General features: G+C 37.9%; 1 protein-coding gene and 1 long non-coding RNA gene across 3 annotated transcripts; both read left to right on the top strand.

The window, feature by feature from the left end:
• Positions 1-221: 221 nt before the first annotated feature.
• LOC124159487 (testis-specific serine/threonine-protein kinase 1-like) lies at positions 222-7,288 on the top strand. 2 transcript variants are annotated; one of them, XM_046535319.1, is made up of 4 exons: positions 222-788; positions 899-1,106; positions 2,740-2,930; positions 6,953-7,288. In XM_046535319.1, exons 1-4 carry the CDS (start codon positions 403-405, stop codon positions 7,134-7,136), a joined length of 969 nt encoding a protein of 322 aa, XP_046391275.1. In that variant the 5' UTR covers positions 222-402; the 3' UTR covers positions 7,137-7,288. The 2 variants fall into 2 exon arrangements, with proteins under 2 accessions (XP_046391275.1, XP_046391276.1); XM_046535320.1 differs by having other exon boundaries at positions 224-788; positions 6,956-7,288.
• A 4,363-nt stretch (positions 7,289-11,651) lies between these two features.
• On the top strand, positions 11,652-12,763 carry LOC124159877. The gene is made up of 2 exons (XR_006865041.1): positions 11,652-11,857; positions 11,944-12,763. It is a non-coding gene; the product is annotated as an uncharacterized LOC124159877 (long non-coding RNA).
• The last annotated feature ends 7,320 nt before the right edge of the window (positions 12,764-20,083 follow it).

Here is a 20,083-nt window from a genome sequence, read left to right on the forward strand (position 1 = left end):
GAAGTGCAAGAGGGCGACCTTCACTTGTTGACACTAACCTTGTGCCGCCATTTACGATAGTTAGAGGATAGAGGTTACATTTCCAGATTCATGTTTTTTTAAACGTAAATTTCAAAAACTTAATAGTAAAACGAAACAGTATCTTCTTAATTCATTTTAATTGGTACTATATGAATCGATGATGGAAATTTTGCTTATAGTCATTACCTTTCTTTTGTTTGAGATATACTTTCCGTTGCCAAAACAAATATGGGTAGCATTTCTTTCTTATTTGGATTTTGAGTTTAGAAAACAAAACTAAATGGCGATACAGGAAACATAAATTTTCAATAGAATTCAGTTCGATACTTTTTTAAAATTCTGGGGAAATTACTGTCTTATTGCTGATCACTCTCCACAAAAATGACTAACTTCCGAGAAAATTTTAAGGATAAATCCACCGAAATATTGAATAGATATGGGTACAGGCTGGGTCAACTGATTGGACAGGGGTCGTATTGTAAGGTTCGGACCGCCCTGAAAATGACAAAAGGAAACTACACGAAGAAACTAGCTTGCAAATCTATCGACAAAAGTCAAGCCTCGTTGGATTATGTTCAGAAATTTTTGCCTAGAGAGATTGGAATCCTGAAAAAAATTGATCATCCCAACATCGTGACTGTGCATGAAATATTTGTTATAGGTGAACGTGTATTCATTTTTATGGACATCTGCGAAAAAGGCGACTTACTGGAATATATTCGCACTTATGGCCCTCTACCAGAGGGCAGGGCGAAGCAATATTTCAGGTGCGTTTCTAGATTACTAAAGTTCTGTTTTAGCATGGCTGCAACATGTGGGTATTTTTATTTTGTACTCTGTCATAGTGTTATCGAATTGTGAATTTTATCCATTTTAGACAGTTGGTGTCAGCTTTACAATACTTGCACGGTATTGACTTGAGCCATCGGGATCTTAAATGCGAAAATATTCTCCTATCATCAAAGAACACGATCAAAATAACTGATTTTGGATTTGCACGGCGATGCAGAGATGACCATGGTAATCGGATTCTCAGCAATACTTTCTGCGGAAGCGCTGCTTATGCTGCCCCGGAAATAATTCAGGCAAGGCCATCTACTTTTCATTCTCTCATCCCGCCTATAGTGCCACCAAAAGATAGCAAAACAATCCAAAGCATTATCCCAACCTCGAAGGCGAGCAATCGTCAGCCCTTTCGCACGACCTCCGCGCAGAAAGAAGTGGAGGAGAGGCAGGGGGAGTGAGGGGACATTAGTAGAAGCGCTTCGAGAAACATGAAAACCTTACTTCTTCATAATCCTTTTGATTACGGTTGAATAGATTCCAAATGTCGATTCTTGGGCTTGGAATCGAAATCGCTCGCCTAAAGTCGATTCCAGGAAAATAAATATTTTGAAGATATTCAGCAAAAGCAAATAGACCGCCACACACCTGAGCCATTGTGCACTGTATATTATTATGTTAGCAATTTATGTTTGAAAGAGTTAAAGTGTATATTATTATTTTAAAGATAAGGATAATTTACTAAAATACTAATTCGCAAATTCTAACAAAAATACTTTTTGGGTCATCAATTTTTAAATTTTAATGACCACAGTACTTCTGACAAATCAATATCCCGCCAGTTAGTATGAAAAATAATTAATGAAATCGGAATATAGAATAGGGAATCGATATGAAAGAATTGGAATCGGAATCCAAAAAAAGTGGAATCGACTCATCTCTACTTTTGATACACGAGTGAAAGATTTTTCAGCCGCTCAAGTTATCGGTTTCACAGCATTACATAATCACTCTATTTCATCTCCCTCTTCGCCTCCGAACGTCATGTAATTGCAAAGGCACTTTCATTTTTTCCACCCGTAACGTTACGTTCTACTCCACTATTTATCATTTTTGTGTATCATGCAGTGGCGTAATTCCAGTTTCGACGTCTGTGCATTAAGTAGGTACAGCCGGAAATACCCTTCCTCACAAAAGGCGGTTCCATTGATGCTCTCCTGAAAATTATAGAATTACAAATACGTATTTTTATAGTTTTTAGTTACGTCCTCGAGAAAATTAATCTCGAACGCTGCCTATTTTTTCAATACCTATCACTGAAAATCACTGGATTCAAAACATTTTACAGCAGTAAAATATGTGGTAGAAACGTTTGGGGCACCACAAACTTGCACTTATGACCCCAAAGATTGTAAATCCCATGGTGATAAATTATATATACGACAAAAATTTTCAACCTTTAACCCTACGACTAAGAAAGAGTATGCGTCAAGTCATCCAAAATATAACCGTCACCGGTTACGAAATTACATTTCATTTGATTATCGACCCACACAATATAGGTAGAATTATTAATTAAACAAAGAATTTGATCGGAGTAATAGAGATGAGAAAAAGTGACGGGGAAAAGCTTCCTATCAAATAACTAAATATATTAATTCAAATTTTCTCCATCACTTTATTCTCTTCACCTAACGTATCTATGACTTCTCTCCTTTTCATATCCGTCCATCTGATCTTCTTTGCACCCAAACCTAGAACTTATTTTCATCATTATTTCTCCGAGTTTAGGATAAATTAATAGAAAATAAAACATTATTCAGCGAAAGACATATCTATTTTCCGACCTTCATCCATGCGTCCAAGCTTTGTGCACACGGTATCACGCCGTATAATAGAATGTGAATGATCATGCAAGTTCCTCATTTCTTCCAGGGTATGTCTTACAATCCGAAGATGTATGACATGTGGTCCATTGGATGCATTCTCTACATTATGCTCGTCGCAAATATGCCTTTCGACGATTCCAATGTGCGGAAAATGCTGAAAATGCAACTAAACCATAAAATCACGTATCCGTCTAGATGTGACAATAAAGTCAGTTCAGCAGCAAGACGCCTAATTTGGTAAGCATTTAAGTATACCAAACTTTTACCCATAATTTTTCTACGGAATGGCTGATTGAGATTGACAATGCTATGAAGGTAACCTCAACACAAAGTAGGGTTTTTCAAATACTTCCGTACTTCGTTCTCGGCTAAAAAATATTACCTAATGAACGCAATTATATTCATATCATATTCTACGCGCGCCATTTCTGAGTTTAAACTTTCTGAATTATGTTATTTAATTAAAAAGTCATAATAATCTGTGTTTATCAACAAATATTTGAAAATTGCTATCATCAGCTCACTAAAGATATTTGGATAAAATGTCTAATGTTTGGACAGATCTATTAATTTATTTGGCGACAAATATTGAAAACCGGTTATCGAGCTTGCCAAATAATGAATTAAAAGCCATGTGGAAATAAGAGCACTATCAGGTTTTCATTCATTACTTGGAGGCCTTTTTTCCCACTAGCATAAATAATAATAGCTATATGCCATTAGCACTATAGTATCATTCATGGCCATCATTGCTATGAGGCCACTATTAAAAAAAATATTAAAACATTCCGATTGACGTGTTTTGAACGACCTGCTTATATGTCGGATAAAATCATTTAAAACGCTTCACGAGACATCAGCGGCGATGACTTAATAGACATGATAAGTATTATATTGACACATTAGCACTGACAAAATCAATTAGCAGCCCAAATAACGTTATATAAGAAAAATTTCAAATTATCCCCAAAAAGATATTTGCAAAAACAATCCAACTAATTTCAAACAGACGAAAATCGAAACTCGGATGTTCCAGACTGTAAACTTACCGACCGGTTGCAATGGCGTAGCCAGGAATTTAGTTCGGGAAACATCTTTTGTAAATTCATGATTTTTTTCAATATTTTCTTTTCTTTTAAGATGAAGAAAAATAGTTCTGTTTTTATATTTCGGGAGGGGGGGTTCGGACCCTCCCTCCTTAAGCCACTGACCATGAGCTGTATTTAATCTTTTTGGGCGACGTATTTTTCATTAAAAACTTACGCTAGCCTTATTAACATTATAGCATGTATAGAGCACGTCTTTGCCAAGATTTGCCTGCATCTATCTAAAATATGAAAATATAAATGTGAGGCATTTAAAAAATAAAACACAGGAAACGCTGTCTTTTTGTTTTAATATGCGTCGAAAATATTAAGATTTAAGCGAGTAATAGGTCACCAATGGTGTCCAGTAAAGCGGGAGGGATGCGCTGTCTTAAGGCTTCTGTGTCATCTCCAGTTCGGCCTTCAAGATTCGTACGTAGCGGGAGAATGGCTCCTCTTTCTACGAATCTCCTTGCTAATAGTAAGATTAGCGATGGTGGTAAAAGTCAAAATCTTACGTTACTTAATCAAGTGAAAGCTATACCTGGGTCTCCTAATATTAATGGTTCCAGTATGTTTCCAAATCCACCAACTAAAATTGGTATTACTTTAAGATAATTATAGCAAAGGCTTGTTCAGTTACCGACTATAGATTTGACTATGATCTCTTATCAATTACCCAGTTTGTCCTGATTCAACTGGAATTAATGTTATTAGTTTTCGGCCTTCTAATCCTGCTCACGAACCAAGCATTTAATCCAGTATCTTTGTGATTCGTAGAGAACAACAATTGTCAGATTCGCACTATTTTTACAATTAAGTACCCTTTATTTATAAAGTAAAATGGTTGAGAATTAGACATTAGATTGTGAATCTAATCACCACGAATCGCTCTCTTTATAGGTTTTACGGTGGGTTATTTATATATACAACCAACCTTCTTCTTCAGAATTCTATTTTATCTTCTATGCTTGAAGCTACGAGAAATAGTGTTGGGCATTTGAGTTTCTGTTCCACCAAAACTTACACAAAGTTCAATACAGAAGCTGCGCGGACTAGTACTCATAAGCCGCACAGAGCCGCATGCGTCTCTTCAAGAGGCTTCATCCTCAGGGTCCTTGGAGGATTGCATTTGATTGATGGACCATAATGTTGCGAAAGACATGACGTAATGCACACAGAACGAGCTAGCTCCAGTTAACTCGCTCCACGTTCTCACACGTTCATCAGAGATAAAGGGGAGAGAAAGGCATCCACGGTGCCTAAAAGGTCCCACCTAAGACAGAAAGCATCGAGGCAAAGTAATTCCGCTTTTAAATGATATCTATTACAAACACTTACTAGGAGGACGTGGCATGCACATTGAAAACCAAATTTAAGGAAAACTTGAACGGAGTCGTCGACGAAAATACTATGAATATACATGATTCAGGTATTAGGACTTATTTCAGCATCTTCCTCATTAGAATGACATTTTGACTAAATCGATCACGATTTTATCAAGTCATTCGAAATTCGAAAAAAATATTACAGAATTAATTGAGGAACGTAAAAAGTCTTTCACTCTTCACTCATTAATAATACACATCTTTCAATTTGTTCATTATTCAAAATTGATCATGAAATAATCAAATGTAAATTTTAGGGAATAATGTGTGATCTTGGGTTATCCCGGCGTATAAGGTGCAGAAAAGTTTCTCGGCTTTTCCACCGGTTGATGTTTTTCATAAGATCCCCGGAGGAAGAACAGCAAGTCGCTGCTCGAAACGTCGTCGGGAGACATGGAAAACATCAACCGGTGGAAAACCCGAGAACCTTTTCTGCATTTGGAGAATAATGACCCTGGAAGTCTAGGCTAAGCACGAAGGAAATGGCATTTCTTTGAATTTTTGTGGGAGCGAATTAAATTACAGTTTTTATTTAACTCGACTTGTCTGAAGAAATAATTTGCTCCAGACCATTTCATCCACGCAAGTTTTTCAGTTTTTTTTACCAATACTACTGCGATTACTGTTACCAGTAGCGTATATAGATCCTCATTCCGTGGAATCTCGAGCTTACATTCACCCCTGAGGAGACTACCATTTGCCCTAAGGCACAGCATAATTCCGGTGATAAGAGGGTTTGCCCCGGTTAAGTCACTTCAGGAATATTCCTCAAATTCATTCAGGCGATTTCATCCCCTCCGGTTCCCTTCTCTCTGTCTCCCACGCGTACCCTCCATAGCAATAATTAGAGATGACGAATAAAAGATATTTGGGGGGCCAAAATCAATTATAGGTTATGTTAACTAATTTTTAAAAAGGGCACATATTAACATTATTAAAACCCATTGCTGGCGTTCATTGTTTATGATTCAAAATATAGGTCATGTTACAAAGGTCTGGAGCAGTTATTACATTCACAGACTTCTACGATAGGCCCACGATATGAATTTCCAATAGGGGAGCCGGAACACCGCGTGGGAACAAATGTGGATGTTTACACGCTTTCCAAAAATCCATTTATCAGCTATCACTAAATTTTATTTTTGGAATCGTAAGGCAGATGTGTCTTTGTTGTAAAATAAAAGGTTGGGGCAATTATGAGACGGAACAGTTAAATAAATATTATTAAAAAAACATGTTTTAAACTTTTAAATATGATAATGGTAGGAAAGGATAACGATTTCTTTACACATTCAGTATCTTATGCAATGTCTTTGCTTTATAAAAAGCTATAAATCACGTCTACACGACCATTTGGTGGTGGAATTATATGATTCAAGGCACATATTTTCGGCAAAAATACCAAAAAATTAAAATGTGCGTAAAAGGCACAGTTTTTTTTTTTAGCAAATCGGTATCGGGCATTTAGTTTAAGGTGGATACAGGCCAATACAAAAAATTTCATCGAAATCTGAGACTCCCTATAAGAGACAAACGTTAGTTGAATTGAGGTCGAATGACTCATATATGAAAATTTATAATATTAATTTATATTTAATTCTTGATATTCGTCGATATGAGGTATTTGCCACAAACATAATCCAGGTTGGGTAAGACACAGTATAAAAAACAGAATAAAAAAAGAGACACGAATTTAAATTTTCGGCGGTACTACCACCGAAAATGTTAATCTATATTAATATGTGTGATATTTGTTGAAATAATGCATACTCCCGATTGCAACCAGCAGGCACCTGCTCGAACCTGATGTCACAAAACGTGCAACCATCAGGCAAGTGGCACGAAATCCATGGTTGAGGCCGGAGACAGCCCGCGAGAGGAAGCACGAGGTGACAGAGCCGCCACCGTACCGTGGGGGAAGGCACGGAGGGGGCGATGGACGCTCAAGGATGTCACTTGTCCACTTGTGATCCCCGTCAAAGGATCAGAAGGGCAACCAAGCGATCAACCTGGATCCTAAATCATCCATTCCTGAGGTAGCCTCCGGAAAGTGGATGGTTTGGGGTCCAGAAACGCTTGGCTGCCGGAGTCCATCGATATGCAAAGGCTACGAAGGCTCTACCATGGAAGAAGGAGGGGGAGGTGCTCCTCCTTCTTCCATGGCTCTACGTTTCAACGTGTGTACGTCAGTGAACCTAAGTTGGACGGATGTATTAATGCAAGAGTATTTTTACGTTTTGTGTTGAGATTTTTCCTACAAATAAAATTCTGATACTATCTTATCCACCAAAATTCAGCATTAACGTGAAGAATTGGTTCCAATTCTTCACGTTAATGCTGAATTGGGTTCAGACATTCATTTCCTAAAGCCCTATACAAAAAAAACTATTTCCTGACCTTCAATAATTTTACTTCTCACAGGTTATTTTATTTGATACCCTGACTACATACAAATTATAGATATCCATTTCACCATTTCAAATTCCATAAAGCCATAACGATCGATTTAACAGTTTACCTGAAATTCTGGAAATGAGAGTAAATGCCATTGATAACTTAAGATGATTTTCATAGAAATAAAAAATTCCAGGTGCTTTGCTGTATTATCAAATTAATATTTTCTTTTTAAACGCAGTCCGAAGAAAATTTCCTTAACTTCCGAATTTAAAATTCGTCACCAAGTTCACTGCGTTGATGCCATAACTCGATTTTGGCTGCGTTCCTAAGAGGATGTTGGCAGATTACCTAGATTCCTGATAGGTTAAAAACCCGTAAAGAGTTCACAGGAGAAATGTCTGATTTTAGTCCGCGCCATACACCGAGGAATAATTCGTTCGTTACTCTTTTCCTAGCTAATGTCACTACCATTGTGAAACATAATTAAAAACCGAGTAAACCTTCCACTCACCATGGAGTAGATGCAACCAATCAACGCAACCGTAAGTTAAATTTGAGAAGATGGAATACTTCGTCGAAGAATGAAAAATCCCCTCTTTGTCATTCACGGACATTTCTATTTGCTTAAAAGTCTAGCTAGTAACTTCTTCCAAAGATTACTGAAGGCTCCACCAAATTGCATGTTCGTGCGCGAGTGGTGAAGGAACGACCAGACAAGGCCCCTATCGGCCGGTTGTATTTTGTCCATTTCCGCTACGAATTACTTGTTTAAAACTACAAACTACCTTGAAAATTTTCACGGTGTATATAGTAAAATTTTGAAAAAATGTACCCGCATCTGAAATACGAAAATTTTACATCTCGGTAAATACTAAGGAGAAATTTACAAATTTGATGTATGCGCAGATATCTGCAAGGATCTGCGCTATGCATGTTATTAATATTTAAGTATTCTACCGATTAAGATGGGTTTCCATGGAGTACTTATAAAGAATTCTGGGAGCCTCCCCTTCCTTCAAGCACCTCCCTCTTAAATTCACAATAAGGCCTACTCCCTTTCATTCCATCTAAAACTCCTATTCTTTTCCTTCCTCTCCCTCGTTTACCCAACATTCTACCCTCTAATACTGTTTTCAATATCCCCTCCCTGCTAAGTACTCGCTCCATCCATACATTCTGTCTCCTTCGTATCCCATCTAGACGCTGCCTCTCCTTAGCCACCATGTCCAGCACTTCGTCGTTCCTCCTCCTCTCCGTCCACTTCACCTTCTCCAATCTTCGCCACACCCACATCTCGAATGCCTCGCGTCTTCTCTCGTCCTCCTTCCTACGTGTCCACGTTCCTGCACCGTAAAGCGCTACACTCCAGATCCAACTATTCTCTAACCGTTTCTTTAAATTCTTACATAGCGAACCTCTCATGAGCTCGTATATCCTGAAAACTGCAAGATGATAACGGAAGTTTCAAATGAGTGATTCGTCGCGATAAAAGACCTTTCGACCGGGAGTGACGCGTCCGCTACATAAGGACATTTCTTAATATAAAGCAATACAAGATTCTGCTAGGCAGGGCCATGGGCGAACGCAGAACAGGGGCGTTGGAAGTATTTTTGGTGGGGGTGGAATTGAAATGATAATTTTGAAAAGGGCCCATTTTTTGCGGAAGGAAGGGTTTATATACTAGTGTTTTTCATACGAATCTATAAAACGTATAAAAAAGAAAAAAAAGCAAGATGGAAACAAGTGAAATTAAGTTATATGGAATAACTCGGGTTAAATTTTGGGGCACTTCCAATGCCGCTGATCCAGGATTTTCTTCAGGGTTGAGCACAAGCTCTTGAATAGGGGTGAGGGTGTTCTCGGAAGTTTTGAGGACGGGTCGAGGGTTATGGGAATTCGGAGAACTCCAGTACAAAGATGACTCAGGTTCAGGAGACCCGTAGGGTAGTTAAGTGAACCCCCGGCTTTGGTTCCCCCAGGGGAGTATAATACAAAGCCTAACTTCGCCAAAGGCGGGGGAAGTGATTTTTGACGGGAATGAGTTTACTAGGATAATGCAAGCCCGAACAATTTCCCCCTTCTTTACCCACAAAAAAAACTTAGAAGTGTGTGAGGACTTATTGGGGTTTCAACCCATTTGCGTACGGTTTCGAATGCGTATACCGGGACTAATACTCCATCTCCAGCAATATTTCGAAGAAGAGATAGTTTTTGCCCTCCGTCAATTACAAATCAATCAGATATACCTAATATGTTAGGGTATTCACTCTCCGAAACATCATCGGAGCCCTTGGCCAACGGGAAAACCTATTAAACTTCACTTACAGAATTCATGAAAATAATACCTCTTCGTTCATGAACCTAACCGTACTAACCCCTTCCAAAGGCATAACTAAAATAAAATAAAAGAAATTCCTGAAGAGGCGTAATTAGCAGCAATTATTTCACAAAATTACGAATACCCAAGACAGCCCAAAGGTCACAGTAGGCATACAGTGAGAAATAAAAAAATATTGTCTAGTTTTGACATATAATAACTGCATCTGCTTAAAGCTAAATTTTTAGTGCCAACATGATGCAAAATGTATTTCCAGGCATGACATTTCTCAAAAATTTTCCGAACCTAGCAGGGATGGGAGGGGTCGTCACCTCGGGTCATCCCATCCCCCGAAAACATATTACGCCACGCATACATACACCGTAAATGATTTCCATGGGAAAGTTCCACACAGATAAATCTCATTAGAGCCGTCGAGTCGGATCACAGCGTCTCCTCGAATTATTATCCATATACTACATTCAAGCCAATTCTGGTTTTTCCTGAACCTTAGATATACGATCACTACGTGGTCACTGGAACTTAATCACCAATATCAAAGAACTGAGTGAGTATAAAATTCAGATAGAAGCCCACCAAAGGCTCATAACCGATGACCCTCTCATCATTGCAGACAAAATACGTCTATTTTTTGTATGCATCAGCGTTAAAGGGTCCAAAAGTTCTCTTAACATTTTTTTCTACAGCTGGAACTCTTAACGGGGGTTTTCAGATTTTAAGTAGATCATTCGTACCAACATCTCATAAATATTGCGTAAGACTTTCTCCTATACGACTTGTACTTTCTTCCCCATTGATTTTCACCAGGTCCGAAACAAACTAGCCTAGCGAGAGCCTACAAACTGAAGCCTTCATTGCTTTTTTTCCAATGGCTTCATACGACTCACAGTCGTGGTGGTACCTACTAGCTATTATCGGACTTAATGGGACGTTCTAATACATTTTCAAATGTCTTTGCACAGGCTTTAGTACCACCACCTTATCGATTAGGAAGGCGATATTGTATGTCACTTTGCTCACCCTTCCCCATAAATGTCCTCTAACACGCACTAGAGCTTCTAGGTCACCACGAAAGCAGTGGCGGATACTAATGGGGGGTACACCCCCCCCCCCCTGCGGGGCCGTCCGCATTGCCGAACATTGCAGAGCCACAATTGTAACTTTTTAATATCATAGGATGGCAATGTCTGGTACGTGCGAATTAGAAGTTCAAATAAAACTTTCTTAAAATTTGCATGTGATTTAATTATTTGTCATTACTACAAAAGTAAAGGAAGCTCAAGATATCTTTTGCCCCCCTTGAGTTTTTTCTGTAGGTATCCGTTACTGCACGAAAGACCGAAGGTCACATTACTTCCTAGAAAAGGGGAAATATTGGTATTTGTTTACTTTTCCAAGCTTACCTACTTCTATCTCCGAGTTCTCGTATCTGAGAGTATAGTAAGTCCACAGATATGTGGCAAAAAATCATTGCCATTGTACTCATTCTGTTCTCCAAAACTAACTTTAAAAGGCGAATTTCCAATTTCCGCACGATTACGCGATTCAGTACATTTTTAGGAAAAAACTATTTCATTAAACAAAAAACGAGGTCGATGCTTAAGGCACTAAAATAAATCTTTCCTTTAAGGGTAAATGGGTGAAAGAGGCTGGTCGAATGAATACACAATCTTTGAACTTGGATTAACTGCTTATTGAAGTGCGATTAGCGTCACCAGTTGTTGCCTATGTAAACAATTGAATCAACAAATCCATATTTGTTTCTCTCCACTCTCACAAGGCCTTTCGTTAAACATCGATCGCATGCCCGATATCCTGTTCTCCTGCGTCCCGTACCCACAGGCGACGTCTCCGCATGTTGGAAGAGGGCGCTCACAGCCCCCCTCTACCACTGATACAAGGCTCGCGGAAGCTTCCAGCCGCAACGCAATAAACCACTAAATCCACTCCCTCGAGGTGCGGGCTTTGTGCACTTGCAACGTCTTCGAATGCGTCCAATGGGCGGCATTCGTTTTCCACGCATTAACCTCGACTATTTGCAGTTTGACGTGTGTTTCGGCAATAGACTATTTCTCCGCAAGCCGATGGAGGTGGTTTCACGGACAAATACTACTACACGCTATTCAGTCCTTCCTGCAATAAGATCGAGCAAGCCTCCGCATCAGCTTCCGGCTAAAAACCCAATCGACAAATGCCATGCTGGGACTTCGAGCCAGCAAGCAAGCCGCCCTCTCCCGTTGCATGCCTCACCCATGCGAAGTAAGCTCGTGCGGCAAGGGACCTACAGCGTTCTGGAGCCAAAGGTAGTGAAGGGACCGATGAAAGGTAATGGACAAGGCCAGCGTGAAAATGTTGTGAAACCAGTCAATACTAGCACTGGCTGGAAGCATGCATCAACACCGGCTGCAAGTGTGAGATTGCCAAAAATCAAACGTAAAGTTCAAGTTCCAGCGGTCGGGAATAACCCAGCAGAAAAATCTTCGACTTGTGACAAAAGTAAACCCTTGGTGAAAGGCCAATCTTTCTGGATAGATTTGTGAAAGGGAAGGAGAGACTCATTCATTGAGCTTAAATGTATGAAACTACTGAATACTTTATTTATTCACGAGTGTCCTTCAGTTAAAATTTTTTCAAATATTTTGTTTGTGAATGAATGCATGAACATGAAATTGTGTAACACATTAAAACACCAGACCACAACATTCAAAACAACTGTGTGATTAGTTACTCAAAGAGATGAATGTGCTGTCCTAGATAGCTTTTCACGACTTATTCCAATTCAACCTAATTGCAGTATGGTGATACGGAATAAGTTTAAAAAAACTACTGCTGCAAAGAAATAAATCTCAACGCATTGTTTTATCCAACTTTTATCATTTTTAAAGACCGCCATTCCTTCCAATTACTGTAAATTTTCTGCATAGTTTTGTTTTTACCTTGTTTCTGACATTTTTTATTAAGAAAAATTGATTCCTCCATTACAATATCAGGGTATATGAAGTAGGCTTCTCAAAAAGTGCTCATTATATATCTAATTGGAGGCATTATTGGCAAAAGAACTGGAATGTGTATACATCTACAAAAATTTTCCTCTACTTCATGACCTCTTTAAGTGTTCATTAAGTTAGATAAATTGAAATGAACAGTTTCACTGTGTTCTATGAGGATGCATTATCACTGATTACCTCTCCCTCAATGAGTATGATCAGTATGTCTTGTTATCACTTGAAAAATACTTCTACTCTCATTGCCAATGAGAATAAATGTCCTGTGCAGTTTAGTGTTACAAAGATATTCATTCATCCCCTTAAGTTGTACACAGTATTATTAACCCAAAAAATAAAGGAACCACAATTGTTACCACCTATCGAAGCAATTTAATTCAAATTATCACGAACTACCAGGTAATTACTAAAATGCATTTTACATTAGAGACTAACAATAAGACAAAATCAAAACAATTTTTTCATCCTGTGACAATAACTTTTTCTCATAGCACGTAATTCCTCAGGAAAAAAAGTGAAATTCAATTGACCTAAAATAGGATAAATGGAAGTCATCCTCAACTGAAATAGAAGTAATCAATGACTTGCAATCTTAAAAGTGACAGTGAAACAACAGATTTAGAGAGGCATGACCATTCCTCACACATCGTAGGGCCTGTCACTAACTTTTTAAACATGGATAGTATCAGGGGCGCAGCTAGGAATTAAGGCTGGGGGGGGGATTGGGTGCAACTAACCAAGGTGTGTGGGGGTATGGTATACCCACTAGGATAAGCGGTAGGTGCGAGATTAATAAATTGTGGAATTTTAAGATAAATGGTTCAAAATGGTGAGTTTTACGGCTTTCTGAGGGATATTTTACTAATACGTACAACATTCTATATCAATATCAATTCAATTAAGTAAAATGGATTAAACTTAAAAATTTCTCTGAGCTCTGGGGAGGGGGGGCATTTATCCCCCAAAATCTCCCCTCGCTGTGCCACTGGACAGTATGATTCCACTGCAGGCATGGGCACTTTTATGTAATCGAAAGATTAATTTCCTTTCCACTGGAAATCAAAAACTCAGCATTAAATAGCAAAATTGTATGGCTAAATGGAGTGCCTATATGGACACATGTGAGATATTTGAAATCATGGTACAACTAATAATAGGTAGGTTGTTCCTGTGACCAAAATGAGTTCTTTCTGGGCAAGAGATAGTTGGAGGTAATGGTACAAAAGGTAAATGAAAATGTAAACAAATATGTACCTGTGACTTGAGCATTAGAACTGAAGTTTCACATGAAAGATCAGGTAATTTAGTTTCAAATGACGTCAGAGTGAAGTCAGGGCACATATGTACCAATCTAAGGTATGCATATATGAATCGCTAACAGCAGAAAGGTTTCATGTCCAAGTTGGATGATTTTTCTTTTCTTTCTTTAAGCTGTTATTCGATGCAAGACTCAACGTTTCCTACTGAAAGGAACTACGTCCACTCGGTGTCACTAGAATGCAGGAAACTTAGTAGAAGCACCTTTTAGTAGGAAACGTTGAGTCTTGCACCTAGCAACAAATTAAAGAAGAAATAAGAAAAAGACATGATGCCTTTCTGCAGTTAGCAATTCATATTTGGTAGGCTTTGAAAAAGTTTTGCACACTTTAGAGTAGGAAGTTTAAGTGAACGATATCCTTGACAGATGTTTTGACCCCTTTTGCTGGGCATTGCAAAGGGTTGATCCATCGCCGTCTTATGTGAACACTGGAATTTTAAAACACACTTCTCTTCCTTGTCTACCAGAGAGTAGTCTAAAAGTTGACTTTGGTCTAAGATAATAATAAAACCTTACGACTTTCGTGCATTATTGATTGTATTATATATCACTGAGTATTACTTGAAAATGAGAAATGTTAACTGTGTTTGTAAAATAATGTTCAAAATACCTCACCTAATACAATCCAAAGCCACAGAAGACATCAGAGGGCATTCTACCTTCAAGACCAAATAACTGAACAACAATATTCTTCAATGGGACATCATCAAAGAAATCTGTAGGAAGCAAAGAGAGATAACAATGATCATAACTTCTTGATCAATATGGACAATTATTGCAGTAATTTCAAAGTAAACTTACAGCCTTAAATTATCTTGAATGTGTCATAGGTAATAACTGGAGGATATTTTTCTCCTGAAATACATGTCTACAGTTTACCAGTAAAAGTTTCCATTGATGCAATCATGTGCTTTGGTTTTCAAATGGATTGATTACTGATATTTGCATCCAGGGTGACCACATCTCCCACATTTTCCTGGATATCCTACTATTTTGACACCATCTCTTGAGTCCCGTGCTTTACCTCTTGGGGCAAATTTCTCCTTCATATTTTCAAGTAAAATCGTTTTCAAGTAAAATCAAAAAGTTTCCATGAGTTAAATTTTTCACACATAGCCAAAATTCATTTCATTGTTCGAGAACCGACACAATTCATTCATCCATAAGATTTTTAATGCATTATCTTGCTTAGAATTGACCAAGCAATCGTTATCTCCTTGTCTATTGAACCTATGAGCACTTGATAAATTAATTTCTTTCATTCTTTGTGTTTCTCATCCGATATGATGCTTTGGCGTGATTTGGTTGCATTGGTTTTATTCTGCCCCATCACCCATGAGCCATATAGGAGCAAGAGTTTATAATATACTGGGCTGAGATGAGGAGGCTTGTCTCCTTTCTTTTCAAGAATACAGATACCTTCCTTATTTTACTTAAAGTAAATATGTAGCTATATTTTTTGCATCTTCAGCCTATGAGAAAAGTGAGAGTTAGGAAAGTAGAGGATAAGTTGATGATGAGAGCTATTTTGCTATTTTTATCAACTCGGAGACATTTAAAATGTACAATCCTGGAAAATGAAAATGCAACACTCATTGGTGATGCTTCAAAGAAAATTTTGTGGTAGATTTCAATAACCAGTCTTCCAAGTTGGTCTGGCAGCCCAGGTGGGGTAATGGAGGAATCATTTTTTGTGGCAATGGGTTCAAGGTCAAGGATGATACCTCACAAATGATAGGAGTACTAACCCATTTCTTCCCAATGTTGCGTGAACGCAACGCAAACTTTGCGAGTTTTTTTCTCCGTATTTGTAATTGATAAGTACTTAATATTTTCAACATAAGTAGTTCAATGCTTTCTAAAATGTTATGAATTTTTTCACGGAAGAAATTTAATAACTTTTGTTTTTACAATGGCCTTTTCATTTATATGTAAGTCGTTATGTTAGGTTATCTTCTAAGTTTACATATTATGTTAAATCTGAGGCACTCTATGATTATATATCTCTGCAAATACAATGATGCATTTGTATTCTAGGCCATTGCAACAATTTGGGTGAATTTGACTTAACGGTTTTCAAATTATTTAAGAATAAAGCAAGTGTTGCGTTCACGCAACGTTGGGAGGACCCCGGTAATCTTGGGAAACGGCGCGCCGTGGCGGTAGTCGTGTAGAGCGTTTCTTTTTGGACTGAAAAATGAAAAGCTTATCAAGAATATGTTACCTTTTTATGGTGAAACTTTAGTTTCAGGCAATTGTACAGTATTTTAGTCCTAAATATACATCTACATAAGTGTTGAAGGGTCTTTACTAGGATGTTTGGCAGGTGGTGAGTTTTCGCCGAGTTGTGACTGTTTGATATTTTTAACTTCACGTATCGAGTTAGATTAAATCAGCGTTTACTTGTGCTATAGTGGAAATTTACTGTGTCCTAAACAAAGGATGCATAAAAACTTTGCTATAGAGTTGCCCAGAAAATATAATGATTTCTGTAGGCGTCTGCAATTTCAAGATATACTGGCATCCTATAAGGTAAGAACGATCTGCTTACCACAGTTGACAAGTATGCAAAAAGCAAATGAGTATGTGAGGGTTAGCAAATAGATTGTAAATTCGTATTTACGTGGTGTTGTTGACTAAGTTCCAAAGGGAAGGTAGTGGGAGGGTAAAAAGCATAGTTAGGCTGGGCGGGGATATCCCGGCACCAATGGGTCTCCGTGCACAGCGGGGGTTGGCGAGTGAGCAAAATGAATGGAGAGATAAAAGGGATCACATTATCGCAGTATTTTCTGAGAAATTCATGCCCACTGGCCGCTGACGATAATGAGCTGGTAAGGCTCCAAATGGGAGTGCAGGTCATTTCGAAAGAAATTTTTGAGAACTATGAGTGACTATGAATGCACAGGGATTCCAAGAAAAATATTTCTTGGTATATTGACTCAGGTATAGGGCTTTCTGGGTATTACGGTATATAGAAGGGGCGATGTTCCGTTCCATCTGCTTTTACTATATCTGTGGTTGTCTATTGAACAATCGTTCCCTCCAAATAACCTGAACTCACATTTGCAGCCTAAGCCTGAAGTTGTTCACTATCAGCAGTGATCATAGTGCGTGAAATTCTCAGAAAATATTCCAATAGCGTGGTATTTCTTCCATTCTGAAGTTTAGTGGTTATTACACCTTAGCAAAAAATCTTACTGGAGTAAGGACGCGTCCCTAATGTGCGTCAAACGATGTCCCGGAAGCGTTTTGTTGAACCTAAAATGTTCTTACGCCTGACTGGTAACAGAAGTGTGGACCAGGGGGATAAGTTTTCTAAGATACGTCCATACTTTGCGAGCTCAACCAAATTTTTCTACGGTTTGATGCAATTTCTCATAAATAATCTTTTGACGAGAAGATGATGCCATATTTTGGCGAAAGTGAAGCAACAATTACTCATTATCAAAAGCAGACACTTTGTTATTTCCGCGATTTAAAAATTCCCATTATTTGACCGGCTTCTTTATATTTTCTGTACTTTATAATGGTGTAATAGCCGAAACCGGTCAAATAGTATACATTTTTGTAAATACTTTGTGGAAGGTACAAAGTGTCTGTTATTGATAATATGGACCTTCTACCACCTTCAAGCTTCAAGTTTCGATTTGAGCAACTACACTTTTAGTCACTAAACTTGCCATAATATAGGACATAACGGAATACATAGTTTGCGAAATACAGTAAGGAAAGACACGGTTGGCCACAATATTGTTCGTGACGAAAAATTCACGACGAAGATGCCGAGTTTGTAGCAGCCAGATGTTTAGTGATTACCAAAAGTGCAATATTCATTTACATACTGATTGGTCCTCTAAATTTTATGAAAAATACCAAGTTTAATCAATATTTTGGGTTAATTATATATTTGGGTTACAATAAAAGCGAATTATTTGCAAAAATAAAAGAGTTCCGAAAAAAAGCAAAACGGCTCATTTGACCCGGGGAACTCCCAACGTTGCGTATACGCAACGTTTCACCAACCGAAAACTAAAAACAATAAAAATATAAAAATCGATAATTTGCCTTATTTGAGTCTGTTTATTTGCTAATTCATCAAAATATTTGGAATTTTTAAGTTATTAACATGCTTGGGATTTAATGGGTTAAATACTCTATGCCAATTCTGCAGATGGATTCAATATCTTGGTAGTTCAGGAGGTAGTTCAAGAGGTGTATGAGATTTGGGTTTGAATTTAAGTCAGGGCAAATGATTTTTCCTCTGTGGAAATTTGCACTTTAATTGTACCCGCAGATGGCTTTATAAAGGTTGTGGCTGGCAGGTCTGCATTTATTTATTAAATAATGTCCATGATGAATGCCTTAGCATTCAAAGCTCTGGATTTTCCTCTATTTGAGTGACACAAGTTTAATGATAAAGGATTTTTTTTGCGTGGAACTGTATATTTTCACACTTCATAATAAATAGAGTTGAAAGATTGATGAGGTAAATTACTAGAAGACATGTTTTAAAATATGAAATTGATGCAAAAATTTCATTATTAGTCTCCTAAGATTTGCCCAAGATTCCAAAATGATAAAAATTTTCCATACAGGGCCTAATATTTGACACACAATAAATTTGCTTAAGATCTCCATCAGCCTTCCTTATCAAAAAAATTAATCACTCTTTAAAAATTATGCATAACATTAACTGAAGAGCACTATCCTATCCTAAATGAAGTTTAAATTATACTGAAAAGTAAACTTAAAATTCATAGAAAATACTTTTAATTTGGCAAACACAAAAATTCATAATAATAGTGCAATATTAAAAATTCATAATTTATGTCAGCCTCAGAGTTGATGATTATTAGCCTCAGCATCAACTTTTTGTAGACTGGAAAGTGTAAAACAGGCAACTTGAGATGTGGAAAGCCAAATTTTAGATTTAAAAATGATTTTTTTCATACTTAAGCAGGACTTCTTGAGACATAAGCACCTCTCGCAATATGAATAGGGTGGTTTCCTATTATTTTTTTATTGCCTAAATCGAAAGATTATTACTCCTGGAGTACGTATTTCACGCTTTTAGATTTTTAAATGACGATATCTATTTTTCGCGATTAAATGAAAAGTGAAAATTTTCAAGCGCGCGAAAACGCGACGCGTAAGTAGGATTGATGGGAAAAAAGTCCGTGTGACGCATTTCTGGTTCCCCCTCCCGCCGTGTGAGGTGACCTTGGAGAGGCTCTGAGCGCTGATACGACGCAGGATGCTAACGGGTAGCTGAGTGCCATGCTATCTGGTAGCGCTTGGCTTAAAAAAGGTTTATTAATACCTTATCAAACGAAGAAAACTTTCCGACCTTAGCCAGTTTTAATAGGTTATTATTAAGACATGTTCCCCAGAGCTCTGTGCCTCTTGCATGCATTGGTAACCTCAGACGATGTATAACTCCTATCCTCTCGTGTAGAAACTAGGTCCCTGTGACGTCACGTGGAGTGGCATCGCATGGGCGCCAATCTGGCCTTTTTCAAATGAGGATAAAATTTGGCCCTTGCCATTCGTCTAAACCGGTATTTCTAAAACCAAATAATTTGTGTATTATGAATACACTAATGGTGGGTAACGAATCGCAATCAATGCCTTTCGTTTTCTTAGATGAAGGAAACTACCCTATTGAAAGACACCTAACCTAAAACTCCCTAACAAGGGTAGCTGAGTTCTACTGATTTAGCCGGGTTTGATGGAAAAGTTTTCTATGCATGCTGCCATGGACCTACAGGTACTGAATTATCAGGGTAACTTCTCCCCACAGTTAATCAATGGCTAATTTTATAAGCAGTTAATCATGCATTATAAAATAAGGTATTGAAC

This window comes from Ischnura elegans, chromosome 5, assembly GCF_921293095.1.
Source record: "Ischnura elegans chromosome 5, ioIscEleg1.1, whole genome shotgun sequence".
NCBI lineage: Eukaryota > Metazoa > Arthropoda > Insecta > Odonata > Coenagrionidae > Ischnura > Ischnura elegans.

Coding starts and splice junctions, on each gene's coding strand:
- LOC124159487 (XM_046535319.1), top strand. CDS start 403: ATGACTAACTTCCGAGAAAATTTTAAGGATAAATCCACCGAAATATTG. Junction 789..898: donor AGGGCGAAGCAATATTTCAG/GTGCGTTTCTAG, acceptor TATCCATTTTAG/ACAGTTGGTGTCAGCTTTAC. Junction 2,931..6,952: donor GCAGCAAGACGCCTAATTTG/GTAAGCATTTAA, acceptor GATTGCAACCAG/CAGGCACCTGCTCGAACCTG.